Consider the following 19,358-nt stretch of genomic DNA (forward strand, 5'->3'; position numbering starts at 1 on the left):
TTTAGAACTTGTTAATTTGACTGATTTTTAACAATTACACAGACCTGCGAAATTAAACTTCATAAAAGTTGTTTTGGTTTTAGCAACGGATTTTCCATAATTCATTTTTTTTTCTATCATGTAAGGATTTTTGACAAATCGGGAAGAAAAAACTCCTACTTAGATTATATTTACAATAAATTTACCACAAATATAACAGCATATGTTTGGGTCATTTACACAACCTCTTGTTGCCATAGCGACGAATGAATAATACTGAAAAGAAAAAATAATCTCAAACTGTACACACAAACAAATACTATCCAAAAATGGCACGTCATGCGGCCTTTTAACCGTTTTCATACCAGCGGAGTGTTTCCCGTGGGTTCTAGAACGATCGATAAGACTCTCATGTCGCGATTGGTCTAGAGAAATCTATAGCTAGTGGTTGTCAACATCATAAGCATAACAAAATGTGACATAATTTCAATGAAAATCATTCATTTATGTAAAAGTACATATGATATTTTGTGAAAAATTTTACGTTATGCAGAAAAATGGATATAATTTTCGGATTCAGCGTATAGATATTACTGTTGAACATATAAAATTTTCAAGACAATAAAACCATCGCAGGCCCGTGTAATTATTTTATGAAAACGCCACGAATTCATTTCATAAATGATCCTAATTCTGATTGGTTCACAAAGGAATTTACCGAAATCTGACTGACTCGACTGCGCTTGCCTCTTTGTTGGTCAAGCTTGATTTCGCAAAATTTATTTATTTCAGTTAGCTATGGAATGCGAGTTTAGGGTTTCCTATGGGAAGGGGGTGATAGTACTTGCCCCGCCATTTTTGACAGGCTATACGCTAGTTTGTTTCTTTAATAAAAATTAAAGAACGATTGAGAAATAAGTCCTTACATTATCTTTGTTAGCAAGAATATATGAAACTAATTCATGACGAAAGTTAGCTTTTCCCGTTGTGCACTTTGTGTGCGTCGATGTGCTATACGGATTACAGAAAAATCCCGCTGTTCGATCAAATAAGACTAACTAAGAGTTTGCTGTGAGTGCTTTGCTCACATAGTTGTTTATGTAGCTTTGCTCGAAAATTCTAGAACAGAACCACTAAATGAGGACATAAACTTAGACAATTAAAAACTTAATTTACCACAGTGTTTTATATGGTTATGGAATTAATAAACTTTATGAACAGATTAAAAGCACAAACAATCAACTCGACTTAAACATAATACTAAGATATTGAAATGGATGTGAGAAATGCTCAAAGAACTGACTAATTTTAATTCAAACAGCTCAATATTGTCGAGGTTTTAAATGAAATTTCCATATACGAACATTAAAGAACACGGGCATTATTAAGTTTTAGTTTATGAAAAAGGCAAAAACTAATTGACTAATTGTTTTTTTATTCTAACCAAAATATCAGTATTCTGAAAAATAAATCATATTAATCTGTTTTATACTTTAAAGTCATGTAATATAGCATGACTATTGGTTAGTTTCATACCAATATTAGTATATTTAACCGTTATGATATAGTAACAAATTAGTTGTGTTCGGAACATGTTGTATTACTATAATAATTAATTTGCAATTGAAATGTCAGTGCTCAGTTGTTATGGCATATTCTTAAATAAATTACGACGAGAATATTAGTGTAACTGTATGTTTGAGAGCAAAGGCACAGGAGGCTAAATGCTGTGTCCACAGCGGGGAATCGAAATCGAGATTTTAGCGTTGTAAACAAGTAGATTTACCGCTGTCCCATTGAGGAACATTATTATAACTATATGTTATGATATAATTACATCTACGTTGCAGCCAGAATAACTATGTATCTTTACTGTTTAATTAAGGATACTGGTATTATAACTTAATTAATTAACCCTACCATTAGGGGTTGGGTGGGATACACCCACCTCGTAAACATGAAAGTAATCATAGTATGATTTTTGTAGATTATCAGTAAACATGGCTTTCCTATGCAAAATATCAGATTCTTTTATTAAGTTTAAGATTTCTTAAGTGATGGTTTTTCGTGCTTTTAGTTTTCTTTTCGAATGTTGATTATCCAATATGCAAAATTAATTTTGATTTTAAGATTAAAAACACTTTTATGCATCAGAAAATTTTCAAATTTCACATGCGAAATCTTTATAACCTTTAGATAATTATCAAATGTTATTTTGAGAAAAAATTTTATATTTTCATCTGTTATTTTCAATACTGTATCTATGTACCGGTTGGTTCTATTTGACCGAACTCGTAACAATCATAAAAAATTAGGAAATAACTATAAATTATGTTTTTTCCGTTCTAGGATGAGTAAAAATTATAACACAAAAGTTTAGTCTAAATAGCTTAAATCTCATAACATTATACATATATATAGATGTATTATTTTTATTATACTGACCTTTCAGCCGTTGCAATGACGCGGCGCACTTGCACTCATGTTACAGTATCTAAGAATATAAAACTGGCCTTTACAAAGTGACCTGTCTCGGCCGTGTTTTAGTGGACTAGTATTTTGTAAAATATAGTCACATTTCAATTATAATACATTATATATGTATAAACATTATAACTATTTACAAATAAGTTCTTAATCTTATTTTTCTTAAAACATAGAACAGTAAATAAAGTAGTATAGTAAACAATTACCTCTTATAGTTACGAACTTTGTACTCGTTTGCAGCTTGCTAGGTTGCCAAGCCTTATCAAATTTCGCACGTGGGGGATGTAAAACGAAATAATTTAGTTTTTAGGTTTTATATGTACATTTTGAAATAACCAAAGATCACAAATTACTATATCAATACCATAGAATTCCATTATAATTTATGAAACTTAGTAACTAAGCTGTATTTGGGTCTAAAAATATATAAAAAATTTTGAGCTTACTAAAGTTTTACCTTACCGTTTAGATTCTGGCATAAGAAGAAACAGTTTGCCCGCCCGAATATTTCACATTGGCTGAGAAAGCCACTAGGGGACTTTCTGAGCTTTCGTTTGGTTATTCATACTTCATAAAAAAAGTAGGTAACATAAGCAGGTGTTTCCAAAAATGGAAAGAGATGGGCGGAGTACTGTGTTTGATTCAGTAAATGTAGCGATATCTCAACAAATAGAACCATGGAGGTTCTTGCTTTAAATTCTAGTTCGTCAATATCGGTAACTTGAGTTTCTAATTCGTAAGAAAATATACACTTTGTATTTGGACATCACAAACATTTAATTTGAACCGATGCTGCATTCAACATACCACGTGACACTCAAAAATCGATATTTAGTATCTATTTTTTAATGTTTACTTTTAAATTGTGAAATTAACTGCTGGATAATACTAAAACTTGAATTATAATCTACAATTTGATACGAAGGCTATAGACATACATTCATAAAATAGTAGTTCAATAAACTTTTTGAATGCGAGTTAACAAACGCGATGACATGGCCTTTGACCCGTGACCCGGAACGATAGGAATGAATTCAAAATAGGTGGCCAAACTGGTAGCTACACTTATAGAATTGATAATAATTTTACAGAAAAATTCATTCATTAGTTATCTAGGCCACGATTTTTGTTCAACTTTGGGCATGGTGGTGGGTAAAACAAAATACGCGGCCTATCTAACTAATGAATGGATATTTGCTGTAAAATTTTTATCAATGCCATAAATGTAGCTACCAGTTGGCTGCCAATTTTGATTTCAATAAGTAGCATGCTCAATTTTTTTTTAGCCGCACCTTGTATATACACATAAGGTGCTTTTGATTAGATGTCATGCCTTTTTGTCAATACACACCAACAAACTACAGCAAGTAAGAAAGTGACACTTAATGGTAACCAATATTAGCTTTAGGATCGCCACACTATTATTCGGAACAGACCTTTACTTTACAGAACCAACCAGATTCTTTAAAATATATGGTGGTAGTTTTCTCTCTAAAACAGTGTTAATAACTTCTTTTATAGTAACGCTACAGAAATTAAATTAACATTTCTCATCATCACCTGCATGCACTCGATACAGCCGTGCCAAGCATCATTATTTACAATAATTGCTTAAGCTAATACCACCTAACTTTGAGCGCTCTTTAATTAGGATATTTTCATAAAATTTAGCAAATTTGTGCTTAAACATTGGCAATGAGTAATGAATAATAACCGTTCACCCGTATTTTTTTTTTGAAAACTTGAGCTAGAAACTGTAAATCCAGTTTGCTTGGCTTAACCGACACTTGTGTATCTGCACTTCCTTTCACCCTATAGGTTTGCTGCTCTACATCAGCCGTCTTTCATTTGAATGCCAAAAAAACTAAAAAAGTTCATGTTACTCTTAGATGAAGCTATGGTAAAAATTTTAAACCAATACCTCACGTGACTTTTTGCGGACACAAAACCTTTCTTCAAATTTTAGCGTTTTTTGCTGAATAACTTTGCACATATGGCTTATATTTAGACCATATTTGTTATCTAATCCTAATGGTAGGTTTTAAAGATCTATCGGTGTACCAAATTTGTAAAAAAAAAAAAAGAATCCATAAAAGCTAAGTATGTTTTTTTATCAAATATAGTTTCGGTACTGTCGGAGCAAAGAAAAAAGTAAAACATTCAATCAAAATTGGCGATTTTATATCTCATGTATTTTTTAATGGATTGCCTTGAAATTTGGTATGCGAAGTAAGGGTCCAGTTGAGCATATCCACTGAAAAATGTGATAGCTTAGATTACCAAAAGTGGAAATCGCTAAACTATCACTCCTGTTAATATTTACGCTAATTGCTTAAAATAATATCACCTAACTTTGAACTCTCTCTAATTAGGAGAATTTCATACAATTTAGCAAATTTGTGCTTAAACGTTGGCAATGAGTAATGTTAATAGCACAAAGTGTATCCTGTAGGTTGTTTACGCCGCACGACCCCCTACAGTGTGTCTTGATACTTGCATTGCATGTCAGCATTTTTTCCAGTTTTCTTTCATTACCATTATATCTTGTTAATTGAAAATTACTGACATTTTTTGATGACTAAGTACAGAAAAACGAAGATATATATTAATGGAAAAAAGGTGTAATCTATCTATTAATATTAGCATTCACTTCTGATCAAAGCAAGCTACCTGCAATCCTGCATAGATCAAAACTACAAATATACACAGTAATGAACATAGCTAATTGAATATACCAAATGTATAACGATGTATTCAAATATTCCTTTGTCTTAGTTCTTTTTCCTCAAATGGTCTCTCTTTTAAATTTTGATAATACTAAGTGCAATGTTTGATTATATTTCAGACGCACCTATCTGTGAACCAAACCAAGAATATATTTATAGAACAGGACTTGACGAACCAGTTCCAGTTACTTGTAAACTAAGAAGTGACCCTCCTGATGTTTTATATAGTTGGTCGTTTAACAACAGTTATGATAATTATGAAGTATTCACCTTTACTTCAAAAGGAACTACGAGTGTTGCAACGTATACACCCAAGTCAAAATATGAATTTGGAACTTTAGTCTGTATTGGCACAAATAGTGTGGGTATGCAACAAAGTCCGTGCACATTTGAGATCATACCAGCAGGTATGTTACATTTTTCTTTCGGAATGAGTTAGAGTTCACGTGTCAGTAAAATGTAGCTTATTTTATTTTTCCTACATAATAAGGCACAACCATTTGTTGTATTATATTAATATCTTACAGAAGACCAGGTCGGAGTTAAACGTTAGCATCTCACTTTGGCTTCTGAAAAAAAGTAGTATGAAATTGTATTAGGAAGATCTAACTTATAGCACGAACAAGTGACGGGTGGTAGGGAAGAGTCCACTAGGTATAAGAGCAGTAACCCCACTAACAAAGTTATTTAAATTTGTTTTTCAAACATATCATTGTTATTTCGTAATTACTGAAGTACTTAAAACATCTTGATATTGTGTAATATAATTCGTGTTTTCATGCGAAGTTGTGAGGTCATGACGCTTATTAAGTCCCAACCCGGTTTAACATTAAAAATTATGCTGTCACAGAAACCTTATAATTGGCTTGGTTCTCTAACTCGTTACAATAAACATTACTAAGCTATCTTTGAGATAGCTTACATTGCAATTACTTTTATGATTTAGTGTATACGTAATTTAATATCATGGTGTTCTTAACTTTCTTAATGAAATTTAATGTAAAATGTTTTTTTTTTGTTTCCCTACATAATCTTTCAATTTTATCTTACTATTCAGATCTATATACGTAATAAAATAGTTCACACTGAAAATTGTGGAAGTGTGTTAGTTGATAGTAAAGTGAAAAAATTATCAGTACACAGTAGACAAGTAAATTCTGCCATGACATCTGTGAAGCATACGACTATAACACTGTTCTTTTTTGGGAACGATCATTTGAAAGTAAAGAAGCAAATAGCGTAGCATAATAAATTAATGAATAACATATAAATCATAAGTATAGCCCTAACCAGAATATGAATTATACCTTATGTGGGCGTACTAATATTACTACGAAATTAGGTAGAAATTAAGTAGTGCACTATTTTTCTTATAGACAACATATTTACCGCAAAAATGTGCTATATAACATAAGCCAGGCTACTTTGTCGTTTTTTTATTTATACAATTGCCTAAATCGACTACTTCATTTTTGTCTCTATTTATGAAAAACACAGACATTTTCCCTTTTTTTGGTAGAAGGGTTTGGGAAAACGATCGGATAAAGTATTACAGCCACTGAACAAATAACACAGAGTTACGCACAGGAGTATCTAAGTAATGGAGTTTTGCAGTTTCTAGAGGAAGTCATTAGTATTGGCCAAGTGTGTTGGAATATTAATGAATGGGATTTGTCCGCTGCCAAGGGTAATTTCTTTACGTTTTCAAAAGTACTAGCAATTTACTACTGCAGACTAAAGTTGTTGTTTTCTGGTTAAATACCAGGATTTCCCTTTAAAAAACAAAGAGTATTTTTACCTATAAACCTAAGAAAACTCTACTTGAATATAAATATTACGGTTTTCCGCTGTCTGGTTTCCAATGTTTTCTCATTTAGTTTACTAATCTTTTTTATTTACATTTTATGCTAATTTATGATGTTTTATGTTCATTCTACGTTACTCTACTGTACGAATGCCTTTTATGTTTTCTGTGTATAGCATAATGTTTAATGTGATGGCCAATAGGATTAGTTTGTTCATTACTTTGCGATATTTTCCATTTAGTTATCGACACAGTATATCTTTTTTAAACGACTACTCTGTGCATGTCTCTTTCCAGCTGTATTAATATTAAAGTAATATTTTATCACAAAACACTTGAAAATTTCACTGTCGTATTTCATGTCATGCATTAAGTGTAATGGAGCTTTTAAATCATTTATAGTAATGTAGTTGTAATTATAGGTGCTGCATGGCCTAAAGGCTGGTACTTGAATTCGTAGTCGAAGGGTTGTAGGTTCCAGGCTGCTAGGGACATCTTGTGCTCTAGAAGAACGCACTTTAGCCAATATTACTTCATTTGACCCATCTTTATAACGGTTACCAGCAGGTAGTAGGGAGTTAGTCTGCAATGAGTTGGTGTCCCATCTAGGTGGAGTGGGTTACAATTACTACCCACTACCACAGAATATCAAAGATAAGCACCGATTTTATGTTTGTTTGTTTGTTTAGAATTAAGCACAATGGGCTATCTGTGCTCTGCCTAGCACGGGCATCAAAACCCGGTTTATAGCGTTGTAAGTCCGCAGACATACCGCTGTGCCACTGGGGGGGGGCTGATTTTATGTTTCATGTGAAGACACAACAAGGATTTTACTTGCTTGATGATAATAAAAAGTATATTTACATTTATGGTTTTCAGTATTTGCTGTACTTTTGCTGTAATAAAAATAGAAAAGTGAGTGAAATATAAAATTTAAATGTTAAAATTTTACTAAAGGTAAGATTATATGATTTTTTAAACAAAAATTAATTATATACACTATCCTACCAAACGTCATGGGATACGGGTAGTTATGAATAAAACATGTCTTTATTCCAAGAAATTATCAGTGCGTCGGCCCGGCATTGGATTTAATGGCTGCTTCATTGCGTCGTGGAAGACTTTCTACTAATCTCTGGTAGAAAGCTGATGGTACTGTGCTCCACCCCTCCTTTAAAGCATTAGTAACATCCATTACTAAAGAGGGCCATCTTGGCCTTGTCCTAATTCTGCGTTCCAGTTAATTCCAAATATGTTCTATGGGGCTCTGTACTGGCCACAGCAATGTTCCCATGTTATTATCTTCAAACCACTCGTTCACAATCCTTGCTTTATGACATGAAGCGTTATCATATTGGAAGGTGTAAGGGCTGGTACCACAAAATTGCCACAATGTAGGACACACAGAATTATTCAGAACACCAATGTAGGACTTAATATTCGTGTATTCATGCACTGCGGCCAGAGAAGCACCTCCAAACTTCACTGTTGGGACAATACACTCAGATAATAAGAGTTCTCCAGGCAGCTTCCATACCCAAACACATCCATCAGACTGAGAGAGCGTGTAGCGTGAATCATCGCTCCACAAGACCTATTTCCATTGATCCACGGTCCAGGTTTGTGTGCCTTGCCCCATGCCAATCGACGGTTTGCATTTGTTTTTGTTATCAACGGCTTGTGGGCTGCAGCTCTTCCGTAAACATTTATGGCATGCAGCTCTGGAAATACTTATATAATTGCGTGTGTTTTCTCGCATCTCCAAACACAGAATCTTCAGTTTCTGATGGCGAGATGGTAAGCAGACTTCTTAAGGTGCGTCGGCTCCTGTCAGTCAATATTTTACGCCTACCTGGTCGTTTGTTGGGCTAATTCTCATTGTTTGTTTTGAATACCTTCGCTAGCCGTCCCTACGTTAGCAGTGTAAGACTAAAGAAAAGGCAGCTAGTCACCACCACCCACCGCCAACTCTTGTGCTACTCTTTTACCAACAAATAGTGGGATTGACCGTCACTTATAATGCCCCCACGGCTTAAAGCTCATTCTCACCTGTGGACTTCCATTTCTTCAGCAAATTGCAAATTGTCGACCTGGGAATGTTTAATTGTTGCGCAATACTGTGTATAGAAATTTTCCCCAAATGACATCCAACTATCCTTCTATGAAACTGTTAGCTCGTTCGGCGTACAAGTTTGAACCGCTGATCGCCTTTATAGGCCAAACTATCTGAATATTTCCTCATCACATACATTTTCCTGCAATAATAGGTGTGTCCCATGACTTTTGGTAGGATTGTGTATATATATTATATATATATATATATATAATTTCATAAAAAAGAAAACAAATTAAGTTGAAGCAATGTAACACTAACTCATTGCCCCGCAGTGGCACAGCGGCAGGTCTGCGGACTTACAAAGCTAGAAACCGGGTTGCAATACTCGTGGTGAACATAGCACAGATAGCCCATTGGACAGCTTTATGCTTAACTTGAAACAAGCAAAGAAAATCTAACTCATTTAACTTTATTTCAGTCCCTTAAGTGATTTCAGTTGCTCATCCGTAGAGATATTTATTGCACATTCTTTTAAACGTTTTCAAAAGTAAACAATGATCAAATAAGTTGTAATAATAAGTCACTCAAAAGAAGATTTCGCTTATCATCGCAGTATTTTACTTTCGAGTAAAATAAATCCTAGAAGGAAGAGTGATAACTAAAATAAAAGCAACTTTCGCAGGTATGAGAAGATAATAAACTTCAGACAACGTTATTATTTTAACATTATACACAAGTACCAAGAAAAGAATATCTGTTAAAGATATTGTAAACTAAAAGCACCGAATACTGCAAAAATAGTCAAACTCATTATATTGTGCAATTAAACAATTTAATAACACATTTGTTTAAAAAGTGGTCTCCTTAATTAAAAAGAACTATGAAATAAATTGTCATATGGATGAAATTCATATTTTGACATTGTAGTGGTTCATCTTTGTTTTGAACAGGAATTCCTGAACCAGTTCGCAACTGTTCTTTTATAAATCAAACTGATGACGGGATAGGACTGGAATGTATAGAAGGCTACGATGGAGGCCTGAAACAGCAGTTTTATGTTGAGGTTCAAGAAGCTCTTAACGGCAGATTGATTTTAAATATTTCATCACAAAGTCCTTGGTTTTCTATAAAAAATCTTCCATCTGGATCAAGTTTCACGTTTAAGATATATTCGTTTAACACGCAAGGTAAAAGCGAGCCTGTAGTTTTCCAAGGAAAGACTTTACAAGCTCTGGGAAGCCGTGCTAATCAAGGTAAATTTTTGAGCCAAAATAATAATGTTCACTCAAAATGTACAATAAAATCAGTGACGGTAAAACAATATACTACAGAAGCTATAATTGAAAACGTGTGTATAGTTAACCATGACTCTACATCTTTGTACTTTGTTTGTTTGTTTCTTCAACACTATGTGAAAAAACAACGTTTTACCTTGTGTTTAAATTTCCCGACTTTGTACCGTAGTTTATTTTCTCAGTTACATCATATAAGAAAAAAAAAAGACAAAAATTTCGTCTTCCTATCGCCTCTGGCATAGGATTTGATGAAACATTATCTGAAATAAGCAATAACTCATAACTTAATATATTTGAATGGTTAGTATTGTTTAAAGTGTTGCACTGATAATAAAAATAATAAAGACGTAGAGATTTAACTGCCGATACATTTACAGTAGCAGGAAGTACAATAATTAATCTGCATGTTTGTTGTTTCACAGATTTTCGTTAGTAGTGATATAACTGGAGGTACTTAACAAATACGTGTACTATACTTCCTTAGAACTTGTATGTCTTAATTGTTAACGTTTCGTTGCTGTGATACTTAAAACAATAGCAAATAAATGTGCACATTATGAAATAACTATATCAATAATCAATATATGTATTAATACATCGTGTATTCCTACCTTTTATTAGAAAACAGAACTTATGATTATCTTTGTTTCATGTGAAGCACGAATGGTATCAGCTAACTTCACATGGCCTCACGAATGTATTTTTTCCCCACAGGTACGAAATGGACGATTCCAATCAACGCTATCTTAACAGCACTAGTTTCAATCCTTGCTGTGCTAATAGTCATTGCTGTGTGTGCAGTTTTTATTTTAAAAATAAGGCTTATGAAAAAGAAAGGTAAATCAGGATTTTTCATTTTACAGTAATACCACTGTAATGCAATGAGTATATGTTCCATAAAATAACACACAAGTTATATTACCAAGTGTATTATTACAGCACATTTTCAGAGAACCATTGACATTTAAAAAATGTAACTAACGTGGTAGGTATTTCGTTTTAGAGGAAAAATTCACCGATGTTTCCCAACAATGGTGTAAATAAATAAATACTTTTTCTCGCGTTGCTGACGTTTTTGATCACTACTGTTACTATAGTTACACAATAATAAACTACCAATAATAGTTATTACCAACTTTTATAATTAAAGACAAATGTATTTAATTATTTAAATATGACAATAACTAAAACTCTAGATCTAATGAAACTCAACTACAAATCGGTTCGTTCTGTCACGACAAAATTACATAAAATTAGGTTTACTAATACTAAATAATAGTTCATGAATAAAAATTAAGGTCAACTTTCACAAACGTTGGGGGTCTTTCTTCCCCTCGACTTCTTTACTCGATAACTGTCCATACCAGGCGCGGATTTAGATATCAAAATATTCCTTCTGCCTGGCACTGAACGTAAATGTCTTCACTTCACGGTGACCTTTTTTATAGTCCAGCTCTCAGGATTTGACTTGCAATCTTTTTGGACAACAACTTATTATCCAATATTATAACTTCTTGAAGTTAGCAACACGAAAACATATAGAACGGATTAGGACCCTTGCGTAGACGTTTAACTCAGCAGCAAGTCCACGACAAAATCCAGAGAAATTAAACTTGTACGCACAGGCGGTAATTTTCTCCACTGTCAAACATTACAGGAACTATCTTTAGCAACCGAAACGTTACAAAACGAACCTAAATTCCCCGCAAATCGGCCTTTTTATACTTTTCGAGGAAGTTTGGAAGTCACATGCTGCGTGTAACAGTTGTAATATTTAATGAGATTACGTCACTATGTTACAATAGGGTGAGCCAAATTGTTCTATTTTATTACTCTGTACATGACAATCATTGAAATAAAATATAATTCCCATTACACAAAATATACTATTTAGCGTAATACTACACAGTATTGCATCATGGGTTTCATGAACAAATTTAGTGTGAACGGACTCATTACTAGCTGAGAGAGTGTTATTCTTGAGCTTTATAAAACATAGGGTACGTACTTAGTAGTAATAATATCGTTTGCCCAGTAATTATTTCTCAACAGTAAAGGTAGGGTTATTTAACATTATTGTATAATTGAAAATAAATATATTTTATATAACTTCATATTCTACATATGGTTAGAGTGAACTTCTTTCTAAAACGTGGAGTAACTCATAAAGAAAGTGCTGTAGGAATTAAAAAGGTAAATTTATGTGTGTGGATATATATACAGTAAGTAAAATGAGCCTGCATACGTATATATATGTGTGTGTGTGAAGGTTCATGCAATATAATTACAAGGCAAGCGATATAGAAATAATTTTATTATATTTTATAATAAAATATTTATATATTGTTAAGAAATTTAAAATTAATAATTACACATTAATTTAATATTATTTTCAGATGAAAGAGAAACACGAAACAACAAAATGTAAGTACATTTATTACTCTTTAGAATAAATAAATTAATAATAATAAGAAATAGCATATTATTTGCACTGATATACTTTCTCTTAATATCACCAGGATAAGTTATTGATTTCATACTCTAAATTTGTAACATTATTATGTATTTTGAATATGATTCTTCAACCTTCGAAAACTGGTTTTCTCATGGAATGCATTTTGATTAAAATTAAAAGTACACCTAAGCTTTCTTTGTTTGTTTTTGTTTAAGCGCAAAGCAACAAAATGGACTATCTGTGCTGCTCCTTTCCCCCAAATGGCACAGCGGAATGGCTGCGGATTTACAACGCCAGAAACCGGTTTTCGATACCTGTGGTGGGCAGAGCACAGATATACCATTGTGGAGTTTTGTGCTTAATTTCAAACAAACAAGCGCTGCTCCCAACATAAGTATGGAGTTCCGATTTTAGGCGTATGAGCCCTCAAGTTTACCGTTGAACTAACGAATGACGTATACCTTAGAAAACAAATGAGTGTGTTTGTTATATCATTTTATATGCTCTGCTTGTGACATATTAATATTAACATTCATATTTTACAGAAAGAAGAGGTTAATATGTGAAAATATAACTTTTAACTAGCGAATTAATTAATTAATTGGTTTTACATACTAAGTCATCCGATTTATTCTTTTGCGAAAATAATACAATAACAACATTAACGGATAGATTCAATGGCTTTTCTTGGATCCATATTTCATTATTGAACTTTTAGTTAAGCTTAGGAAGAGAAAGCTGCGACAGCACAAAAAATCTCAATTTTGAGGACCTTTCTCCAAATCTGAACTTCTTCATGCATGACATTGTGATATTTTTAAGCAGTGTTGATATTGTTTGGTTTACATTCAACTCTGGATACACTTTGTGTATACACAAGCGGAGCATCGGAAGAAATCTTGTGGATATACAAGATGCATCTTGAGTTGAATGTATACCATTGGCCGCACTTCCAAAGATATTGAAATCGTTGGTTGTAATTCTAATGTCACAATCTTGCAGACATTAACGAAGAATGGCTGACTGATTATATAGTGTATTTTGCGCAGTATAATCACTCGGCTATTCCTTGTTGCTGTTTGCCAAACTGTGACATTAAAATTACAACCAACGATTTGAGCATCTTGGGAAGTGCGGCCAATGAAAAGATAAATATTACATAATAAATTTAGAATTTGGTACTTATTACAATTTTGTAAAACACAGAAGAAGCCTAAACATTATAAAGAAAAATAGGAAGGATTTAATACTATCTTAATTTCTGCTAATAAATTCAAAGACTCGCTACTGAAAGAATGACCTAACTGATCTTACAGATCACTTTTTCCTAAGTTAGTATTTCCAAGCTTTTCGCATTCACTGATGCGAGAAGGCAACAGCTATGCTTAATATTACCAGCCTCTCACACCGTATAGTAACATTGAATAGTGACGCTCTTTTACGTGTTTAAACAATTTTTCAAGCTCACTCAGCAAATCGCCTAGACGGAGACCAAATCTCCACGAGTGTTCCATATAAGAGCGTGTTTCCAACGAGCAATGTAGGCATGATGCTGCTCCCTCAACTTGAATCGAAAGCAATATTCCACTTACGGACTAAAATTGCGGTTTGTATCTTCCACAATCAAAACTAACAAGCTAGCTAAGTTTTAGTTTTATCTTTTCACAATCAAACCTAACGAGCTAATTAAGTTTTATATTTTCACAATCAAAACTAACGAGCTAATTAAGTCTTATCTTTTCACAATCAAAACTAACAATTTAGCTAAGTCTTAGTTTTACCTTTTCACAGTCAAAACTAACGAGCTAGCTAAGTCTTAGTTTCATCTTTTCACAATCAAAGCTAACAAGCTAGTTAAGTCTTAGTTTTATCTTTTCACAATCAAAACTAACAAGCTAGCTAAGTCTTAGTTTGTATTAGAAAGTTGTCAAACCTTAATTCAAGAGAAATACTCATATTTCAGAATGTTTACATTACATTGATTTATTTAAAGATATATTCATATAAGACCAGAAACTCATTAGCTAATATACGCTAATACTATAGTATAGACGTACTTTTTATCTTGTCATTAAAGGCCTAACAGTGCTAAATACCTTCTTATTCTATAAGTATTATTCATTTTAAAACATAATAACTGGTTACTCACCTAACAGTTCTACTTCATAATTCGGAGTTTCTCATTGTCTATACAAGTGCGTTTGAAACAGCGAGATGCCTCATCCAGAAGTTAGCACATCTAAACTGTAAATCCAAGGGTTCGCAGTTCGTGTTCCGTTGTTGTAACATCGCGCTCTGCTATTTGGGGTTGTGGGTGCTCTGTAATAGTGACGGTCAAACCTCACTATGTAGTTAGATAAGAGTAATCCAAGAGCTGGTGGTAGATACTGTTAACGATTGTCTTTATCAATTCAAAATTAGGGTTGGCTATGTGCAGCTGTCCCCTGCGTATAGCTTTGCGCGAAAGTTCTAAAAAGAAAAAATAACATTCAAATAATAAAATGCCACTAATTGCCTTAAATTTGGTGTTATATTTTCCTGGACGCAGTTTTAATGACGAATGTCTACTCTGAATATATAAAAGTCTAAAGTACTCGCTTTCTGTTTATTCGGGAAAACGAGCGTGCGAATTTAATATCACAAGTAATTTACTCTTTCTGTTACCTAATACTACATAATCGTGAAATCTGCGTGTTTTAAAATATAACAAAGGAATATCAGTGGCTATCTGTAACATATGTAGCCCTACACTGTATCTATCACAAGAAAAAGCCATACTTAAGATATATAATGGTGTCGGCAACAAAGATGGAATCTAACTGAACATCAACACTATTTTTTTTTCCAAATTACTATCTTAAAAATAAATCGTTCATTGTATCTCTCTAAGAAGTACCATAAATGTAACATATTTATGCATTGTACACAAAATAACACAACAACAACAACATATTTTGGTGAGAAATGTCATCATAGAACTTAAAATTAACGAGATTTGTTAAGAGGAGCATTCTGTTCTACGAAGCTAGATTTTTTTTTTTCTAAAAAATGAAAATTGAGATTAGAAGAGAACTAAACCCGCAACTCTCTTCGCTAAACAAATTAAGCCGCCACTTCTCTATTCACTTAACTTTCAGTTCATTTTACTTTATGGAACTTGGCAAAAACTCTTGAAGGATACAAAGTACTTAAAGCCAAAGGTGCAAGGATGTTCATTTGAGACATTATTAATTCTTAATAGCAAACCACTTCAGTAGGCTTGCGCTCTTGACTTTAAAATCTTCAAACAAACCGAAGATGTGATGCTAGGAGTATGAGATTAAAAACGCATTTGCCGTAGCTCAAAATTCATGATAAATTTCTTCAAGTTAGTTAGTTTATAGCTAGTAAATTCTCGGGTTCGAATGTTTCTCTTCTGAATTTTTACTTCTTCAAAAATTATTCAAATAAATTAGCCCTGATGTATTGTTTTATCAATATATAGTTTTATGAAAACACAGTCACCACAATATTTTTAGATTCCCCCAAGTTTTAATGCTCACAATTAGTTATTACAAAACTAGTTAGGTTTGTGCTAGCATGGAAGAAATGTAACACATTTAACCTCGAATTACAACTCAAGTGAAAACGAATTATAATTAAAGAGATAATCTGCCCTATGAACCTCAAAATCGGGTAAACAAACTGCATTGAATAGAACAAAACATATATTAAATATATTTTACAATATAACACCTGCAAACAGTGTTCTCCAGACACAAACGTCTGTGATTACACAAATAATTAATGTTGTCACTTATATTTGAAACTATTAGACATGACAATTTTATTTGGTTTATGTCATTTTCTAGGTTTTGGCAGAAGTCGTATTTATAAGCAAAACGTAAAAAGTGATTAGACAAAAGATGTGAATAGAATTTGTCGAACAATAATCAAATGTTTGATCTTTTTAAGTTCATATCACAGACTCAACGTGATCTGTATAAATTGAACTGTAAATAATAAATATATACAATAAAAATGTAATTTAAATAATAATTATGATACACATATAGTGCAGTGTGACTGAATAGTCAAATCTCTGTGCTGTAGGCTGGGCTTAGCTTAATGGCTGCAAGTCAAACGATTCAGGGTTCAAAACGTTGTACGCTAGACATGCTTGGCACTTTCAACTGTGGTCGCGTTATTCGGTTCAAAAAATCAATAAAAAAGACGTTTGGCGGCGGGTGCTTTGGGTTGTTTTCCTTCTATTGAATATTCAAAATTAGGAACGGTTATACTTAAAGGGATCTGACCTGGCCGATTAATCTACATGCGTACAACGTTCTATTCAGATTTAAAATTATAATGCCCTATACTTTGAACTGCATCTGAAGTGTGTAAAGATGGCAGTAGGAGGTTGTAACAGTGTATCTTTTCTCTTAATGTTGTTATTTAATATTTTACTTAACAGAAGTTTTGTAAGCAGACAATGGAATATAGAAGAGTAAAACTGCCTCCATTTCCCTGTGATAATCTGTAGAAGTCGTTTCGAAATGCATGTAAAGATTTTACTCAAATCATTGTACTTAAAGTTGTCGATGAACGTATATTAAGAAACAATAAAGAGGCTTTCCTTTTCACGTTTCTTTTCATTTCTTGCATATCACAAGCTTTCGGTAACATTTTCAGCAACCATTTTATGCTGATTCTCTCTACAGACAGGCAGACAGTAAAATAATTAAGAGCATTCAAATTATTAGAACAAATGCAATATATCGACAAATTCCTCGTCAATTACTATTCTGCCAAGAAACGAGATATCTTTAGGTTCAGTCTTTATTTACTACAGACCCAGTACTAGAATTGTCATTACGTTACTAAAGAACTGTTTTTAGAAGAGGTTGACAACAATGTAGTAATATAATGCACAGATCACGCACAGAAATAGCAGTAATACACCTACTATGCGAGAAAATACCACGAACGACAATACATTCAACTATAAAAGTAACAAAGTAAAAAGTTGACTTTTTTTCTTGCATGATGTTTTAAGCACTTTTATAAGCACTGAAATGAAAACTAGGTAGTCACTGTTCCTTAGTTTCTTTATTTTTTTAACATTTTCTGTGACAATTCAAGTCAGCTTGAGGTTGCCTTTCTTATATCACTATCGTGCGGTAAGAAGTTGTTGTATAAAACATAAGCAGCTGCCATAAATAGTTGAAATTTATTGAATTCCAGTCACTTGCGCTGATATAAATGAAATATCTGAACCGTTGAAATGTTTGTTGATAGTTTAGCCTGAATAGAACTACTCACACGTTACCAGCTTTTAGCGCCTGTTCTCTATTCAATTCCGCCTAGACAATTTGGACGAGAATGACTTGTACATGTAAAATTTTCTAGTTGAAACTCAATCAAAGGTAAGAAACACGCAAAATGGGTGTCCTACCAACATTTGGGAAATTCAAAGAGAAATTCCTATCTCTCATTCTGCTAGTAATAATACTTATTGACATAGACGACTTAGGTTTCATTATGCTGTTTATACAGATATGTGATTATTAAAATAGCTGGAAAGGTACAGCGCTATCGGATAAAAAACTAGGCAACCCCTAGTGTAACAAAATATAGAGCTGCTTAACGAAAACACAGTAAAAGAAAGTAAAGTGTCTAACGTTAAAATGAGTCAAGAAACCACTGGTGCTAAAAACTAGTGAAAATATAAACGTTATAATTTTCTGTTATTCTGTATCCTAAATTGAAGAAATTATAGCTGTTCATGACAAATACAATATTAAAGAAGAAACGAAGACAGAAGCCGAAAACACATGTGTATTTGATTTGGCTGATCCAGCTAAATGACCAAAAACCAACACAGCTGTTTGTCGAAATGCGTCCATTACAACAATGGAAAGGAAAGAACTTTCAACAAATTATTACATAGGAAGATATAACAACCAAAACTAACGACTAAAACAATGGGTTCAATTCTTAGTCACACAGGATTCAGTATTTTTAGTTTTCAATAAATTTCGGTGCAGCTAACTTTTCACTGTTATGAAACTAAACAAATGCGCTTGGCATGGCCAGGTGGTTAGGGCGCTCGATTCGCAATCTTAGAAGAATTACTACACAAGAAAATCATAAGTAGGATTACGGTCTGGGGAAGGGCATCCAAAATGAGTTAATTCAATTTCTGTGCAAGATAATTCAGACTCTTGTTTTGACTGTTACTAGAAATGTTACGTAAATCTTCACTGTGCTCGACTGTACTCTGTAATTAAAACTACACAGAATGATCATCTGGTTTGTTACAGCTACTGGGGCATCTGCAAGAGGAGATGGTTAGGTCAAAATCTATAAGCATTTCCTTGAACTTTGTGCTAAAAGAAACAAGTAGAACTGATATGATCAAGGTTTACTAGGCATATGTGAGGAAATATAACTTCTCCTGACTGACTGACAAAATTATATGACAAAAGAGACAACGTGAAACTCACGAACAGTGATCTCTTAAAAATAATTATTGACTTAAATCCAATATTTTTTTGTACCATGCCACTATTTGTAA

The 19,358-nt window shown here is 33.0% G+C and overlaps 1 protein-coding gene across 1 annotated transcript in view; it reads left to right on the forward strand.

The window, feature by feature from the left end:
- The window catches only part of LOC106476016 (hemicentin-1-like), a 209,307-nt gene that overhangs the window by 170,468 nt on the left and 19,481 nt on the right, over positions 1-19,358 (forward strand). Inside the window, exons 9-12 of the mRNA XM_013936691.2 lie at positions 5,312-5,599; positions 10,003-10,305; positions 11,062-11,184; positions 12,744-12,771. Of these exons, the coding sequence (XP_013792145.2) occupies positions 5,312-5,599; positions 10,003-10,305; positions 11,062-11,184; positions 12,744-12,771 (742 nt within the window). The remainder of the gene's footprint in view (positions 1-5,311; positions 5,600-10,002; positions 10,306-11,061; positions 11,185-12,743; positions 12,772-19,358) is intronic.

Source organism: Limulus polyphemus, unplaced genomic scaffold (assembly GCF_000517525.1).
Source record: "Limulus polyphemus unplaced genomic scaffold, Limulus_polyphemus-2.1.2 Scaffold151, whole genome shotgun sequence".
NCBI lineage: Eukaryota > Metazoa > Arthropoda > Merostomata > Xiphosura > Limulidae > Limulus > Limulus polyphemus.